Below are 18010 nucleotides of genomic sequence, written 5' to 3'. Positions count from 1 at the left end.
AAAGCCCCACATTTACATTTTAATACAAATACATCCAGCTTCTTCAGTGTGCTACTTCCTTTCTGCTACTTTGCAAATACAATGGGAGAAGGAATATTTTACCCCAAGATTCAACATGAAATGTTGGACCTGGAACCTCTGATACCACCAAATTCTTTCAAGCATAAGAATTTTTTCCCTCTAAGAAGAGCATTCTAGTAACACATTTTCTACTTCACTTTGTTCATTTAATTTACTAAAAGAACATAAGTAGTTACAGGTATACAGGTGAAGTCAGGTAAGTAGCTGAACACAAGATAATAGGAAATCTGAAAGAAAAAAAAAAAGATGGCAAAGTCCTGGCAATAACAGAATGTAATGAGTATGGTAAAACATTTATAAGTTTACATACATGCAAAGAGGTGATTATAAAAGTGAATGTTTAGAGCTATGATGAAGTTTTTTGAAAGTATATATTGAGGAGAGGCATTGTACAATTAGCTTTATGCAGGACCAAGATGTAGTAAGAACAATTTATGATATGAGAAGGGCTTGGAAGTGATCATATGAATTATCGTACTATGAACTCTGGGAAATTATGTTTATGAGACAGTTTGTACTATATCATTATGTATTTTTTTGTTGTTTTTCATATTTTTACAAGGAATCTCTCCAATTAGACTCTAACACTTTAAACACCAAAGATTCACTTTCTTTCATACACAAACATTTACTGTGCACCAATAACATACAGGGGACTGGTGATACAAAGATGAATAAGAACTGGTCCCTGCTGCTGAGAATCTCACTGTCCACGGGAGGAAACCAGATTCATCAACAGATACTTACAGCCATACAATAAAGCTAGTGCAGTTGGTAGGAGGTGTAGGAGTCAGCTAAAGAAAAGGAAAAACTTCCGAAGCAGCAGTCAAGAGTTACATCACCTCAGCTTGAGGAAGAAGAACCTGTCTTTTAATCCATTTGCTCCCTCTAGATTTGTCATCAGATGGGTGATACGAAGACCATCTTTGCAGTTGGGATAATTAATTGGAATTAGGTAAGAGTGAATGAGGCTTCTCAAGATAAAAACAAATGAGGCTTCCAAAATGGGACTAGAGGGAAAAAAGGGAAACACTAAATTGGAAGGTTAAGGGATCATGCTTAAAGAGATGCTTAAGGTTTCACGGTAACTGTAATTTCAAATTCAGTGTAATCTATCTTTCACCACGAGTCCTTAACCCAAATTATCTTTATAGAGAGTAAAGATTTAGGAGATGATGCGATCTACTCCATCCAAAAACATCCAATTGGAAGAGGAACCCTAAATCAAATAGTTAGTGGCCTATAAAAGGCTTTATATAAATTTCATAAGAATCACCACCACCCCAAATATAAGTGAACCAAACGTGAGGTGAAATGACTTAACAAGGCTGACGTGAAAGTGATAAAGGAGCAAGTTATTGCCAACAAGATAGTGGAAATACTGCAGAGGCACCGATAAACAGAAATCACCAAGCTCAAGAGAAACTGGACATATATCCAGGGAGATCACGTTAGGGGACCCCAAGAAAGAGACGGTTGAAGGGAATTACCAGAAGGCGATGAGCCAGGTAAGCAAACGGTGGTGGTTAAGGGGATTTTCATAACCTGGGCAGGAGGGTCCAGACGTTTCTCTCTGGTGGTGGCACTAGCGGTATCACATCTCGGGGAGACACCACAGAGTAAAAAGAGTTGGAGAAATGTTTACGTGAGACGCAGAAGTAGTCGAGAAATATCTTTCAGGTCTCAAGGAAGGCGGGAGGTGAAGCAGGCATAACAGAAAAGCTGAGCTTCCCGGTGTAAACAGCTTTCCCCTGAGAGAAGACCTGCTCTGGCGGGAAAGCCCCGAAATCCCAACCGGCCTTTTCCTCACACGTAGGGCTGGGTGTTGAGATGGGGCCGGCCGTGACCTTAGCGAGACAGCCTCTCCTCGACCCCGGAGAAAGAGGCCTCAAGGAACGGCCTCGGGAAACCTAACTAACGGCCACCGGCCAGATCGCGGCCGGCAGACAGCAGGGGTGAGGGGAGGTGGTCCCAGGGGGCGGGGCAGAGGAAAAAGCGCCGTCCCCACAGCCGTCCCCGCTTCCGTCCAGCCCAGCCCAGACTGCCGGTCCCGGGCCCGCACTGCCTCCCGGCCCAAGCTCCCTCCATCCTCACCCCTCCCCCAGCTTCCCGCCGCCACTCACCGAACCGGAACCGGCTGCTATGCGAAGGGGTTTCCGGCCGGGCGCGGAAAGCAAAACCCGGGAACCGCCGCGAACCGGAACCGCCTCCACAAGACCGGAAGAGCTGTTCGGTGGCAGCGGAGGAGGGGGGGTGGGGCGAGAGGTCAAAGAGCAGAATCGAGGACCCGCGCAACGCCTGCGCAGTGTGGCGAGGCCTGATAAGCCAAGGGATCTTCTAAGGTTGTGGTTATAATTTCCTCTTTCAGTTTAGGCTTTTTCTCGTTCTCGTTGTTAGAATACTGTTAGTTTGCCCTTCGTCCTTCGCTTTTCTCTGTTCCCTCGGCCCCCTTACCTGCTGCCTTCTGGTTCCGCTCTGGCGGTTTTTGCTTACTCTCTGGTTTCCACGGCAGCTTCTTGCTGTGGCCCTCGATCTGCGGGAACCTGTGGCCACCTTGACAGATGTTGACCTGAGAGCTAAATCTAACTCAGGCTAGATTCATGTTTTATTGAGAATCACAAAACGTCAGTGCTTGTAAAGGTTATTGGCGATCATTCAGTCTGAGTTTTAGAGATGTGAAGTCTTTTCCCAAAGTTATAAAGTACATGGCAGATCTGGGCCTAGTAAACAAGTTTATTAACTTGCAGCCCTATACTCTTTGCACTACATCATGCTTGATTGGCCGTTGGGGAAAAGGGGGCAGGGAGCAGCTTGGGATTGGCTTAGGTTGGACTCTAGAAACGTGTAGAAATTTCCAGAACTCTGGAGGAGTTTGAAACACTCCTCCAGGAGGTGTGAGGAAAGCTATCCAGGGTCAAACCCAGATTTCTGCCCTATGAAGAACTAAATGGCCATGTTGTTGTTCCTGGAACCGAATTGATAAACCTTTAATCTTTATTTTTAAGAGAAAATAATGAGAAGAAATGTGTTTGTTCATTTAGACTTGTTACCAAGTCCCTCAGCTTGGCGGGCCTCAGGACCCAGGCCCTGTCTAGAAGTCTTGGAGAAATGCTTCTGAGTAAGCAGTCTAGACCCAGATGACAGCCACAGTCTGAGGTCAGACTTGGCTGAGCTGGAGGCCCCCAGCCGTTTAGCTACTCCCAGCTGCTGGAGAAGATGCTTGCTGAGTTCAGGATATCTTGCCCTGTCAAATGTATAAGAGTAGATTATAGGTATCACTTCATATGCTGACATTTTATACTGTCAGGTCCTAAGGCCTGTTAGTATTGAACATACCTGGTCCATGTCACTTTTGTCCATCTTAATCATTCCACAGATCTGTTGATTTGCATTAAACTCTGTCTCTATTTCTAGGAGACAACCATGCATAAAGAGGAATTGCATCTGAAATTTTTCATGTGTGTGATTCAGTCTCGCCTGTTAGTCAGGACTCCTCAGAGAACAGGTACCAGTGTCTCCTGATCATACTCCAGTGACAGAATGGGTTCTCTTGCAGGGAATCGCAGTACAGGATATGAGACTTACTAGTGTAGAGGCCGCCTTTAGCAGTCAACTGACCTGGTTTATTCCATCCCCACTATGATAAAATGTTTATGACTGAGTCCTGTCTTTTCCTTGTACAAGTATCAGGTGAGATTTTGGCCTGATGTGTGGGGATAGGCCCCAGGCAGGTAAGGAGGACTTGGGAGTTGAGGGAGAACAGATTTATAGCACATGAGCTGGTAGTTGATTTCTCTGTCCTTTGTGAATTATTTCAACCTTTCCAGATTCATCTGTGGGAGTCCTTGTTGCCATTGGAATTGACACTCCAAAACCTATAAGATAGAGTCCCAAAGAAAAATGACTTTTTCTTCCACCCCAGTCTTAAAGTTTCTAGTTATGTATTCTGCTTTTACCTCATTTATGTCAAAATAGTAGAACCTTTTGGAGGTAAGATAGTTGTTGATAAGAGCCATCACTTCTCTAATTTGTCACTGGATTTATGCGAAAAATGCCCTGGAAAGCTAACTGAGAGCCATAGAGAAAGTGAAAGAGAATAAAGAGCACTCCCCTCCCTGAATCCCACCTTGAGGGTGACCTAGAAATGTTGCTTCTCAGCTGGGGAAGCTTCAACTTGCAGCATGCTCATACAAAAGCCACCACCCGAGACAGACACCTTGAAGAGTCTAGATACTATGGATGATCCAGACACCGTGGAAGGCATACCTATTTTTAAAAATGGTGAGGCATGTGGTTAAACAAGGGGGAGGAATGTGGAAAGGAGTATTGGAAAGTGAAAAATTTATGAGTAGCATTTTAAATTAGGATAGACTTAACTAAATTCAAAATATGAGTTAAGACACAGGAGAGAAAGGTGTGTGTGTGTGTGTGTGTGTGTGAGAGAGAGAGAGAGAGAGAGAGAGAGAAATCTGTAAAACTGCAGAAAGAGGGACAGTTCCCTCTATGAAGAATAGCTTGATTTAGTCAATAGTAAGTCATTTGGCTCCCTCATAACTGTAAGCTGCTAATCTGGTTTAACCTATTATTAGGAACCTTGATACATAAAAATGTGAAACTTAAAAAAATAAATTAGGAGTTATTATATCACAAAGTGATTCCAAATATCATGAAAATATATTCACCTTCAGAATTCACTTAATAACAAATTTATCTTTAAGTAGTATCCAACTCTTAGGCAATTTATATGAAACTTCAGAAATACATTTCTGTGTTTTTTCTCAACTTAAATATATCTGTATTGGAGTCAGTTCACTGCAAACATTTATTGGGTTCCCATATGTACCCAATAATATGCTAGAAGTGATATAAGAGAGGTTGTAACATAGCCTTGTCATTGTCCCAGTAGTTTACAGTTTGGAAATGCCTTAGAGTTTCTTTAGTCCAACTCCTTATATTTCCAGAAGGAATTCAGGTCTAAAAAGGTTTTCCTCAAGAAGTTAACAAATTCATTGGAGTAATTACTCCCAGCACCTATGAAGTATATAACAATATTTATTCAATAATTTTTGAGCACTTACTATTTGAAGTCATTGTACTAGACTCAGTAGGAGATGAGAAAATGAACTAGATGATTTCCCTCTCCCCCAGGAGCTGACAATCAAGAAGGGAGATAATAAATTAAGAGCTTGATAACTTTGGTTCAAAAATGTTGAATTTAAAAAGAGGATGCCTTGGAGATGTAGGAAAGGGAGGGGCCAGCTGACTGCTTAGGTATTTCACTGAACTCCAGCATGTTGGCAGGGCACCATGGTCCAGGATCCAGTCCTAAGCTTTGAAATAGCATACATTCTAACTTAATTCAGTCCCCTTAGTGTACCCAGGGTTAACCAGACTCACAAGAAAATGGTTTGTATATAAGAATCCCAATTTATTAAGCTGTTGGAAGAATACATATCTATATATGGCAACTGTGTGTGGGTCTGTGTCCCTTTAATCAGATATTGCTTTGCCCATGCATAAAAAGCTGCTAGGTAAAGAAATAAGCCCAGCTGGTGGACTTGTCCTACAGTTTCCCGAATTTGTATAGATTATTTCTTATTTGCCCTCTTCTTCCCTGCTTTTCCCATTCTCATTTTGCTCTATACTTAATACTCACCTCAGACCCCCTTTGCTCTGATGACCCATTTGGAACTGCTTCTGTGGTTTGAACTCAGCATTATCCCATGGACAAAATTTTGATGTTCAACTTCTGGCTTTAAGCACTGAGGCCTCAGGTAAGAGCTACATTTAACCCTTTCAACTCTCCCATTAGAGACTGAGAATCAAATATCTTCCCAGTTTGCCCCACTGGGGCCTCCATTCCTCCTTTTCTGCCTTTCTCCCTGCCTACTTCCTCTCCTTCATTCCCTCCTCTTCCCTTCCTTTTTTTCCTTCCTCTCTACCCCCCTCCTTCTCTCCCTCCTTCTTTTTGTTCCTTCCAAGAAAAGTTGTTTAGCACATACTATGTCAGGCACTGTACTTGGCACTGGGAATAAAGTAAGGAAAATTAGGACATTGCCTGCCTTCATGAGGTTTATGGTCTTGTGGGAGGAAGAAGTAATCACATGATCACACATGTGGCTAGATAATTAGAATGGTGCACGTACAATGAAGGAAAATAATACCACGTAATCAGAGTGTAAAACAGAGCCTATGCCTTCTGGGTCTTACCACTTGTAAGCTGTAAGAACCTGTATTCTTGCTAAAGGAAAATCAGTGGGAGCTCTGCCTCTATCAAGACTGCCTTCATCTCAACCTAGTCACCATTCAACATTGAGCTCCCGATCCCAACCTCCCAGGACCAGCTCCAAGGAACTTGTGTTTTCATGAAGCTAAAATTCTCAGGGCTTTTTATAGTGTCAACTAAATTGGAAGGATCATTGAGTGGGAAAATAGCCTTAAAGATGCTTTTCTTCCAGTCAAATATGCAAGGATACCAGTAGACCTGTGGAACACTTTTTTTCATCTTCCACTGGTTAATAGAAATGATCTTATTTATCATTTTGGACCACCCTACTCTGGGTGGCCCCCTGGTAACTGCCTCTCAGTTAACCCAGGGAAATATGTATAAGAGCCTGAAGATATATTCCTTGGACTTGCTAAACAGCTAGGCCTTTCACATTATGCTTGATGAGGTGAAGCAGAAGACCTGCAGTAGAAGACTCACTCCCGATGTTGTCTTATATAATGATTATTTGTCTTCTCTGATATCCCCCCAAACTTTCTTCTTTAAGAAAAGAAAAAGTGTATCTGGTCCAAGCTTGAGTCTTCACACCTCGGCTAAGACTTTGTTTACCTCTGCCCTTATCAAGACTTGAATGTGGTGCTTCAGCCTGCGGTAGGGGTCATCTTGTTACCTGTAACCTCTTTCTTGAGCTAGCGTTCTCAAGAAGTTGATCCTCATTGGCAGAAATGACTCCATAGGAACCACCCAGGCCTTTGAGACATGCAGATTGATTCTTCAAGTGACTGGTGTTCCTAGACCTCCACAACTTAGAACAGTGGTTCTCAAACTTCATTGTGCATCTGAATCACTTGGAGGGCTTGTTAAACCACATTGCTGTGTCTCAGCCCCAGAGTTTCTGATTCAGTAGGTTCCAGGTAGGGCCCAAGAATTTTCATTTCTGACAAGGATCCAGGTGATGCTGAATCTGCTGGACTGGAATCAAGAAGCTTTGTCTTAAGCCAGTGCATTGTGTCAGAAACTTTAATATTTGTTGCTAGTAGAGGCTGCAGTGTCTCCAGGGGTCATCCTATGCCAACTAGAGCTAAAGATGACTCTCCAGCGCAGACAGTGGTTTCATGCTTGTGCCCAGGGTCTGTCCTCAGGGAGCTTACATTCTAGTGGAGGCAAACACACAATGGCATATTAGTCAGGTAATGACTAGATGAGATCCAGGGGCTGTGTAGAAGTGAGAGGACCAGATATTTGTTTCAACCCAGAGAGAGACCCATACCTAATTGCTACATATGTTTCACAATACGAACCCACCAAGTCATAGTAACCCATTTACAGTTCTGATCCTAGTCCAAAGGAAATCTTGGTGATCCTCTGGTATGATACTCCTAACTTTTTCCTGCCTCAGAACCTTTGCATTTGCTACTCTCCCCATCTGAAATCTCTCCCTCCAACTGGTAGCGTGGTTTTCTCTCCTGTTTGTTCAGACTTCTTCCTAGAATGTCATTACGGCACGGCTTTTCCAGAACACCCGACTTCAGATAGCACGCTTGTTGCTCTGCTTCTTTGCCCTGCTTTATTTTTCTTCAAAGCATTTATCACTAATTGACTAATTTGTTCATTATCGGCTTTCCTCACTATTATTTAAGCTCCATAAGGATAGACAGGTTTTTTTTTTCCAATCCTGGATCCCCTTGTGTCTAGAACAGTGCCTAACATGTAATAGGTGCTCAGTATTTGTTGACTGAACACAAGAAACCTATAGTATGCTATTTCCTCTTCTCCTGGGTTAGAGTTACACCTGGATGACTGATACACCTACTTCTCATTCCTAAATGATGGTCCTGGTACACCATCACTAGCTTCATCAACATAATCTTTATCTTCTCATACCATCCTAGTGGTAGTGAATGGACTCATGAGTATGGCATACAACATCCTCTTTATTGCCCCTCATCTATACCAGCCTTTAGTAATCATTGTGAAAGAGATCTTCTGTCTTCATGAACTACTCAACTTCCTGGCAGTAATGTCTAATTTTATCCTAGTTTAGAGAGTCCTCTCCAAAGCTCTCTATATGTTTATTTAACTACCATTACTTAACAGGGTTAATGGGCAGAGCATATGAACCAAGTACTTTAGGATACCTCAGCTGGTTTACTCAAGTGCTCTTCCTATCTAGCTGCTACAGAATTCTCTTTAAACATCTTCTTGTACTTCTCTCCCCCAGAATGCCTTATTTCATGATAATTATAATTTTTGCCCCTATTATTTGCCTGGACTTCATGCCAATATCCCAAATAGCTGTCTAATACCTAGAAAGCTCTGGGGAGTCTAAGAGGACCTTCTAAATGTCTTCCTGTACTATGAGGATCTATGTAAAGAATATGTCTTTCATTGCTTCGTACCAGCCTATGACATATAAGGTGAGCTGTCGTATAAGGTAGCTCTCCTTTGTGCACATTAGCTTTACCCAATGTGCTGAAAACAAGAAGACCACCAACAGATAGTACAAGGTAGAAGAAATAGTGGACTTTAACCACAGGGCCTTCTGGGTCCAACTGACTTTCTTATGGGTTCAAGTCTTTTTTCCCCTCATGCTCTGCCAAGTCCCCTAAAGCCTGAATTCTAGCTACCAACCTCGACAACTGAAGAAAGCTGATTATATTTTGGACAAAGTTCTAGATTTCCAGCAGAACCCTAGCTAATTCCTATCACTGAGTCATTAGAATGGGCATAAACCCCTCTTGAGAAGCCTATTTGAGGACCCCAGGTTTTTTTCCAGTACAAACCCAGGACATTTTAGCTTTCTCCTCTGGAAGAGGCGTCCAGGGTGTCCTTTTTCAGCCCCATTAAACCATACCAGTAATGAAAATAATCTTGTAATAAGGGCAAATTCAGCTACTGGCTTAGTCTGGTTGCCTCAAGATTTTTTGGGGTACCATCTCTTGTTTGCCTAACTTGCTGCTTTGTTTTTGTGACTCCTGGTCCTTAACTCTGCTAAGCTGTGTGCTTTACTCCTGACAGTTTCCTTAGGCACCCTAGCTTGTATGACAATGTTTAGATCCCTTTCTCAACTTCTTCTTCCTTAGTCACCATACTATGTTTACCTGTAGGCGTCACATACCAGCACCATGCCCTGAGGGATGCTTCTCAGCCTCCCCTATTAGAGGCCCAAGGATTGGATATATACCATATTTTTTAGAACTTCCCAGATCTCAAACATTCCCTTCTGTCATCAGTCCACCATCAAATTATACATCCAAATTTTGATTCATAAGTCAACTATAGCTCACTAAAATGCCCCTTCCAAGTTGTTAAGTTTCCTGGGAAACTATATTTGAAATTTAAGTTTTTTGATAAACAGAAAACTATGAAAAAGTGAAATGTGTGGTCTTGGAGTTTAAGTTTAAAATTAAGGAGGGCTTCCCTGGTGGCGCAGTGGTTGAGAGTCTGCCTGCCGATGCAGGGGACACGGGTTTGTGCCCCGGTCCGGGAAGATCCCACATGCCACGGAGCGGCTGGGCCTGTGAGCCATGGCTGCTGAGCCTGTGCGTCCGGAGCCTGAGCTCTGCAACAGGAGAGGCCATAGCAGTGAGAGGCCTGCGTACCGCAAAAAAAAAAAAAAAAAAAAAAAAAAAAGATTAAAATTAAGGAAAATCCATATAAGGAGCTGTCATGGTTTTATCATATCATCCATCTCTCTAATACTGGAATATGTATATCCATTGCTGTTCTTCTCTCAAACAGTACTAAATAAACACTGCCAAATTCTTACTATCCAGGTCCCATTTTTTTTCTTACTCTATTTTCCCTCAACTAATATATTTATGGCATAAGAATTTGATATATTATAATTGTTAATTGGGTTATTGACTTCTTCAATTATATCCCAGGTCCAATGAAATATAAGCTTCCTATGAACCTTTGATAGCCCCTCTAGATAAGCTTCTTGAGAACTTATTATACCTCAGTACCTGACACAGTGGCTGGCATATAATGAGTCCTCAATAAATATTTGTTGAATGTATGAATAAATTAATAATGAATAGGGGTTTCTCAAAATTCTTATCAGGAAGACATTTACAGCCATTTCTTAATATGATGTATTTCTTCCATTAGCTACTCTCTATTTTGGGTTGGTTTTTTACTAATTTAGCTCTCAGAGAGTAACATCTTCAAATTTGGGGATTACACCAGGATGACCATAGGCAAGGCCTAAGTACTTTCTGTGATTCCAACCTCCAACTGACCTGAAAGTTCCCTAGGTGCCTTTTGAGATGATATTTCTTTGAATTGTGCTCATATAGTTTTCTAGGAACTCCTAGGGATGATTGATCCCTGGACAGAAAAAGGGATCTAAAGGATCAAGTATCTTGGGATAAGGCTATGAGTGAGTGACATTTCCTTGTCTTTACCTAATTAAGGTAGACTCATTAATGTAGTAATTCATTAAGAACACTTTCAATGAAGATATAGGAGTCGGTAGTGGGTACAAAGGGGAAGGGGTGGATTGATTTTTAAATTTCAGCCTTTAGATTAATTTTTGGAGTTAAAAACCCCAGAATGTACGGGGAGCTTTTCCAGCCTCTCCTTTTTCAAATTTTAAATACATATTTATTGAGATGTAATTCACATATCATAATTCACCCATTTAATATGTATAATTTGGGCTTCTACCAGTTTCCCATGTAAGGCACTTGGAAGTCACACTTCATGCTAACAGCAAGTAATAGTAAAAAGACTGAAAAACCAACAACTCTTCTTGAATCTGTAAGAGAGGGGAGGACAAAGGGCAAACTGTTGACCCCAAAATTGGAGAGACAAACAGGTGAATACAGTTTATCACAGCTTACTGGAGCAGAGACCCAGGAGTGGAAACCTCGGGAACCAGTGAAGGGGTAGGAAAGCCTGAACTGTAATTGATAAATTGCTGGAGGCTCAGTGCACACAATTCTGGGAGTTAAAAACTATAGGGGGATCCAATCAAAGGGGGACCTCACAATATTGTGAGATTTACTTCCAGGAGTTTGACCAGATTCCCACAGTAAATAATCAGAGAAAAATCTCCTTGGGCTTCTAGCAGGGAGAGGAGAAGAGGAACCATTTTGAACTAAACCAGAGTGCTACCAAGTCCAGGCTTTACTCACGACAAGCCAGTAAATTGAGAGATGAGTTGTTGGGGCAAGGAATAGCAGCTTTATTTGGAAAGCCAGCAGACTGAGAAAATGGTAGATTAGTGTCCCGAAAAACCATCTTCCCTGAATTAGAATTCAGTCTTCTTTTATACTAAAAGGGGGGTAAAGTCCTGGTTCCTACATGTATTCATTTCTTCCTCCCTGCAGCCATTCACAGGTGGACCTGGTCAGAAGGTTTCCTGTGAGGTAAACAAAGGTATGTTAGCTTAACGTTCATTACATGGGAGGCAGGGTTCCCAGAGATGGACTATTATGTATAATTTTTTTTTTTTTTTTTTTGTGATACGCGGGCCTCTCACTGTTGTGGCCTCTCCCATTGCGGAGCACAGGCTCCGGACGCGCAGGCTCAGCGGCCATGGCTCACGAGCCCAGCCATTCCGCGGCATGTGGGATCTTCCTGGACTGGGGCACGAACCCCCGTCCCCTGCATCGGCAGGCGGACTCTCAACCACTGTGCCACCAGGGAAGCCCCATTATGTATAATTTAAGCTTATAGGCAACATCCTGTTAGTGATTGACTTGTAGCAAAAGGAATAGACTACAAAGGTTAAGGTAAAAGAAATAGATCCAATATGGATTCAGATTTGTTCCTGCCTGTTACAAGAGCACTTTATTCTTCTTAACAAGGCCTGCCTTCAGGAGAAGCTAGTTAACCAGAGCCTAACTTACTGGGGTGAGTTATCAGAGTCTAACTGACCTGAGGAAGGGAAATACCCAACTCCAGCCCACTCTAGCTGTCCTGTCCCACCTAAGGGGGGAGGGGAGGAAAAAAAATGCAAGAAACACTTGTGAAATTCATAGTCCAGAGGCATAGGCACTGTAAAAGACTGAAATCTAACCGTAGGACTGTAGAATGCTTTCCCTCCCCCCACATTTAAGACCACATCATTAAGGCCTATTTACAGCACTTTCTTTTATCTAGTATGTCATGTCTGGCTGCCAAGAAAAAGTTATAAGGCATATAAAAATGCAAAAAAACACAATTTGAAGAGACAGAGCAAACATCAGAACCAAATGTGGCAGCAATGTTGGAATTATCAGACCAGAAATTTTGAACACCTATGATTAATGTGCTAAGGGTTCTAATGGATAAAATAGACAGCTTGTAAGAACAGACAAGCAATGTAAGCAGAGGGATGGAAATCTTCAGAAATAGTATTATTTGAAACTTGAATTAGTTGCAAATGTATATTGCAAACTCCAGGGCAACCACTAAAAGAAGTGATAAGGTATTACTGATATGCTAAGAAAGGAGAGAAAATAGAGTCACATAAAATACTCAGGTAAAACCACAAAAGGCAGAAAAAGAGTGGAAGACAAAAATAGGAACAAAGAACAGGACAACAAATAGAAAATGGTAATGAATATGGTAGATATTAATCCAGTACTCATTTTGAACGTCAGTGGTCTAAATGTACCAATTAAAAGACAGATTGTCAGAGTTGATCTGAAAACATGACCCAACTATGTGTTATCTACAAAAAAACCCACTTTAAATATAAAGATATCTATAGATAAAAAGTAAATGGATGGAGAAAAGTATCCCATGCTAACACTAATCAAAGAAAGCAGGATAATTTTTAGACAGAGCAGACTTCAAAGAAGAGTTATCAGGGTTGAAAAAGGCCATTACATAATGATAAAGGGCTCAGTTCTCCAAGAAGATATAATAATTCTTAATGTCTATGTGCCTAACACACAGCATCAAACTACATGAGGTGAAAACTGATAGAACGAAAAGGAGAAATAGATGAATTGACTATCAGAAATGGAGACTTCAACATTTTTCAGGAGTGGACAGATGTAGCATACAGATAATAAGTATAGACGTAGTTAAACTCAATGCCATCAATGAACTGAATATTATTGACATCAGCAATTCATCCAGAGATTGGTTCAAGATGGCGGAATAGAGGACATGAACTCACTCCCTCTTACAAGACACCAGAATCACAACTAACTGCTGAACAGTAGATAGGAAGACACTGGGACTCACCAAAAAAGATACCCCACATCCAAAGACAAAGGAGAAGCCACAATGAGATGGTAGGAGGAGCACAGTCACAATAAAATCAAATCCCATAACGGCTGGGTGAGTGACTCACAAACTGGAGAACAATTATACCACAGAAGTCCACCACTGGAGTAAATGTTCTTAGCGCCACATCAGGCTTCCCAACCTGGGGGTCTGGCAACGGGAGGAGGAATTCCCAGAGAATCAGACTTTGAAACCTAGAGGGATTTGATTGCAGGACTTCAACAGGACTGGGGGAAAGAGAGACTCCATTCTTGGAGGGCACACACAAAGTAGTGTGTGCACCAGGACCCAGGGGGAAGGAGCAGTGACCCCCACAGGAGACTGAACCAGACCTACCTGGTAGTGTTGGAGGGTCTCCTGCAGAGGTGGGGGGTGGCTGTGGCTCATCGAGGGGACAGGAACACTGGCAGCAGGATTTCTGGGAAGTACTCCTTGGCATGAGCCCTCCTGGATAGCCCCACCAAAAAAGTCTATAGCCTCCAGTGCTGAGTTGCCTCAGGCCAAACAACCAACAGGGAGGGAACTCAGCCCCACCCCTTAGCAGACAAGCAGATTAAAGTTTTACTGAGCTTTGCCCACCAGAGCAACACCCAGCTCTACACACCACCAGTCCCTCCCATCAGGAGGCTTTGCACAAGCCTCTGAGATAGCCTCATCCACCAGAGGGCAGACAGCAGAAGCAAGAAGAACTACAATCCTGCAGCCTATGGACCGAAAACCATATTCACAGACAGACAGATAAAATGAAAAGGCAGAGGACTATGTACCAGATGAAGGAACAAGATAAAACCCCAGAAAAACAACTAAATGTAGTGGAGATAGGCAACCTTCCAGAAAAAGAATTCAGAATAATGATAGGGAAGATGATCCAGGACCTCGGAAAAAGAATGGAGGCAAAGATCGAGAAGATGCAAGAAATGTTTAACAAGGACCTAGAAGAATGAAAGAACAAACACCTAAAAGAATTAAAGAACAAACAAACAGAGATAAACAATACAATAACTGAAATGAAAAATACACTAGAAGGAATCAGTAGCAGAATAACTGAGGCAGAAGAATGGATAAGTGACCTGGAAGGCAGAATGGTGGAATTCACTGCTGCAGAACAGAATAAAAAAAAAAATGAAAACAGCCAAAGAGACCTCTGGGACAACATTAAACACACCAACATTTGCATTATAGGGGTCCCAGAAAGAGAAGAGAGAGAGAAAGGACCCGAGAAAATATTTGAAGAGATTATAGTCGGAAACTTCCCTAACATGGGAAAGGAAATAGCCACCCAAGTCCAGGAAGCAAAGAGAGTCCCAGGCAGGATAAACCCAAGGAGAAACGCTCCGAGACACATAGTAATCAAATTGACAAAAATTAAAGACAAAAATTATTAAAAGCAACAAGGGAAAAATAATATACAAGGGAACTCCCATAAGGTTAACAGCTGATTTCTCAGCAGAAACTCTACAAGCCAGAAGGGAGTGGCACGATATATTTAAAGTGATGAAAGGGAAGAACCTACAACCAAGATTACCTGCAAGGGTCTCATTCAGATTTGACAGAGAAATCAAAAACTTTACAGGCAACCAAAAGCTAACAATTCAGCACCACCAAACCAGCTCTACAACAAATGCTAAAGGAACTTCTCTAAGTGGTAAACACAAGAGAAGAAAAGGACCTACAAAAACAAACCCAAAACAATTAAGAAAATGGTAATAGGAACATACATATCTATAATTACCTTAAATGTGAATGGATTAAATGCTCCAACCAAAAGACACAGGCTTACTGAATGGATACAAAAACAAGACATATATATACTGTCTACAAGAGACCCACTGCAGACCTAGGGACCCATACAGACTGAAAGTGAGGGGATGGAAAATGCAAATGGAAATCAAAAGAAATCTGGAGTAACAATACTCATATCAGATAAAATAGACTTTAAAGAATATTACAAGAGACAGAGAAGGCCACTACATAATGATCAAGGGATCAATCCAAGAAGAAGATATCAACAATTATAAATATATATGCACCGACATAGGAGCACATCAATACATAAGGCAAGGGGCTTCCCTGGTGGTGCAGCGGTTGAGAATCTGCCTGTTAATGCAGGGGACACGGGTTCGAGCCCTGGTCTGGGAAGATCCCACGTGCCGCAGAGCGACTAGGCCTGTGAGCCACAACTACTGAGCCTGCGCGTCTGGAGCCTGTGCTCCGCAACGAGAGGGGCCACGACAGTGAGAGGCCCGTGCACCGTGATGAAGAGTGGACCCCGCTTGCCACAACTGCAGAAAGCCCTCGCACAGAAACGAAGACCCAACACAGCCAAAAAAAAAAAAAAAAAATTAAAAGACAATAAAAAAAATACATAAGGCAAATGCTAACAGCTTTAAAAGAGGAAATTGACAGTAACACAATAATAGTGGGGGACTTTAACCAATGGACAGATCATCCAGACAGAAAATTAATAAGGAAACACAAGCTTTAAATGACAAAATAGACCAGATAGATTTAATTGATATTTATAAGACATTCCATCCGAAAACAGCAGATTACAGTTTCTTCTCAAGTGTACATGGAACATTCTCCAGGATAGATCACATCTTGGGTCACAAATCAAGCCTTGGTAAATTTAAGAAAATTGGAATCGTATCAAGCATCTTTTCCAACCACAGTGCTATGAGATTAGAAATCAATTACCAGGAAAAAAGCGTAAAAAACAATTCATCCAACAACAGCCAAATATAACTTTTTCTCAGGGACACATGATTCACCCATACGTATTCATTCATACATTCATACATACATGATAACATATTTACCAAGCTAGACCACATTCTGGGCTATTAAAAACATCTTAACTAATTTAAAAGAACAGAAATTATACAATGGCTGGTCTCAGACCACAGTGGAATTAAACTAGAAATCAGTAACAGGTAACTGGAAAATCCCCCAATACTTGGAGATTAAACAACATACTTCTAAATAATGCATGAGTCAAAGAAAAAATCTCAAGGAAATTTAAATATATTTTGAACTAAATGAAAAACACAACTTATTCAAATTTGTTGGATACAGAGAAAGCAATGCTTAGAGGGAAATTTATAGCCTTGAGTGTATATATCAGAAAAGAAGATGATCTAAATCTCTTATAGTTCCCTAAGTTTCCATCTTAGGAAACTATAGGTGAAGAGTAAATTAAATCCAAAGTAAGCAGGAGAAAAAAAAAACAGAATTAGAGCACAAGTCAATAAAATTGAAAACAAGAAATCAACAGAGAAAATTAATAAAACCAAAAGATGGTTCTTTGAAAAGATCAATAACATTAATAAATCCCTAGCTAGGGTAACTAAGAAGAAAAGAAAGAGGACACAGATTACTAATACCCAAAATGAAAGAGGGGACATCACTACAGATCCCATGAACATTAAAAGGATAATACAGGAATACTATGAACAACTCTATGCCTACAAATTTGATAACCTATGGAAAGGACCAATCCCTTGAAAGACACAATCTGCCAAAATTCACACAAGGAGAAACAGATGATTTGAATATGCCTATATCTATTAAAGAAATTGAATTAATCTTCAAAAAAAGAAAGTGTCTTTTCATGTACTTATTGGCTATTTGTGTATTTTCTTTAGATAAATGTCTTTTCAAACCCTTGCCCATTTTTTTAATATCACAATTTTATTTGATATTTCAGTGACCAGAATATATTTTTGAAATTAATAGACTTTATTTGTTAGAGAAGTCTTAGGCTTACAGAAAATTGAGCAGATTGCACAGAGAGTTTCCATATATCCTCTCTGTTTTCTGCTCAGTTTCCCCTATTATTAACATCTTGCAGTGGTGTGGTATATTTGTTACAATTGTTGAACCAATATTGATACATTATAATTGACTAAAGACCATAGTTTACACTAGGGTTTACTCTTTGTGTTGTACAGTTCTGTAACTTTTGACAAACACATAATGTCATGTATCCTCCATTAGAGCATCACACAGAATAGTTTCACTGCCCTAAAAATCCCTTGTGTTCTGCCTATCTATTGCTCCATCTCTACTCCGAGCCCTTGGCAACCATTGATCTTTTCACTGTCTTTATAGTTTCACTTTTTCCAGAATGTCATATAGTTGGAATCATACATATGTAGCCTTTTCAGACTGGCTTCTTTCACTAAGCGATTTGTATTTAAGCTTCCTCCATGTCTTTTCTTGGCTTGATGGGTCATTTTTTTTTTAAATTGCAATATTCCACTGTATGGATATACCACAGTTTGATTATCCATTCACCTTTTGAGGGGCATTTTGGTCGCTTCCAGTTTCTGGCAATTATGAATAAAGCTGCTATAAACGCTCATGTGCAGGTTTTTGTATGGATGTAGTTTTCAACTCATTTGTGTAAATATTTAGGAATGTGATTGCTGGATCATATGGTAATACTGTATTTACCTTTGTAAGAAACCGCCAAAC

At 41.0% G+C, this 18010-nt stretch overlaps 2 protein-coding genes across 8 annotated transcripts in view; one reads left to right on the top strand and one right to left on the bottom strand.

Moving 5' to 3' along the window:
* SENP1 (SUMO specific peptidase 1) overlaps nucleotides 1-2299 on the bottom strand; it is a 57957-nt gene extending 55658 nt beyond the window's left edge. Inside the window, exons 1-2 of one of the 2 annotated variants that reach the window (XM_060112750.1) lie at nucleotides 2205-2299; nucleotides 1572-1681 (exon numbers count right to left, since the gene is read on the bottom strand). In XM_060112750.1, coding sequence (XP_059968733.1) covers nucleotides 1572-1623 — 52 coding nt within the window. In that variant the 5' untranslated portion in view covers nucleotides 1624-1681; nucleotides 2205-2299. Of the gene's footprint in view, nucleotides 1-1571; nucleotides 2183-2204 lie in introns of those variants that run through there. The other variant, XM_060112751.1, reaches the window with a different exon arrangement.
* The window catches only part of PFKM (phosphofructokinase, muscle), a 43666-nt gene continuing 27182 nt past the window's right edge, over nucleotides 1527-18010 (top strand). Inside the window, exons 1-3 of one of the 6 annotated variants that reach the window (XM_060112748.1) lie at nucleotides 2139-2423; nucleotides 3496-3586; nucleotides 4240-4362. In XM_060112748.1, coding sequence (XP_059968731.1) covers nucleotides 3505-3586; nucleotides 4240-4362 — 205 coding nt within the window. In that variant the 5' untranslated portion in view covers nucleotides 2139-2423; nucleotides 3496-3504. Of the gene's footprint in view, nucleotides 1590-2138; nucleotides 2424-3489; nucleotides 3587-4239; nucleotides 4363-5742; nucleotides 5856-18010 lie in introns of those variants that run through there. The other 5 variants (XM_060112744.1, XM_060112741.1, XM_060112747.1 and 2 more) reach the window with 5 other exon arrangements.

This window comes from Mesoplodon densirostris, chromosome 11, assembly GCF_025265405.1.
Source record: "Mesoplodon densirostris isolate mMesDen1 chromosome 11, mMesDen1 primary haplotype, whole genome shotgun sequence".
Taxonomy (NCBI): Eukaryota; Metazoa; Chordata; class Mammalia; order Artiodactyla; family Ziphiidae; genus Mesoplodon; species Mesoplodon densirostris.
Note: the sequence above shows the minus strand (reverse complement) of the source record. Positions and strands in the feature narration are given on the sequence as shown.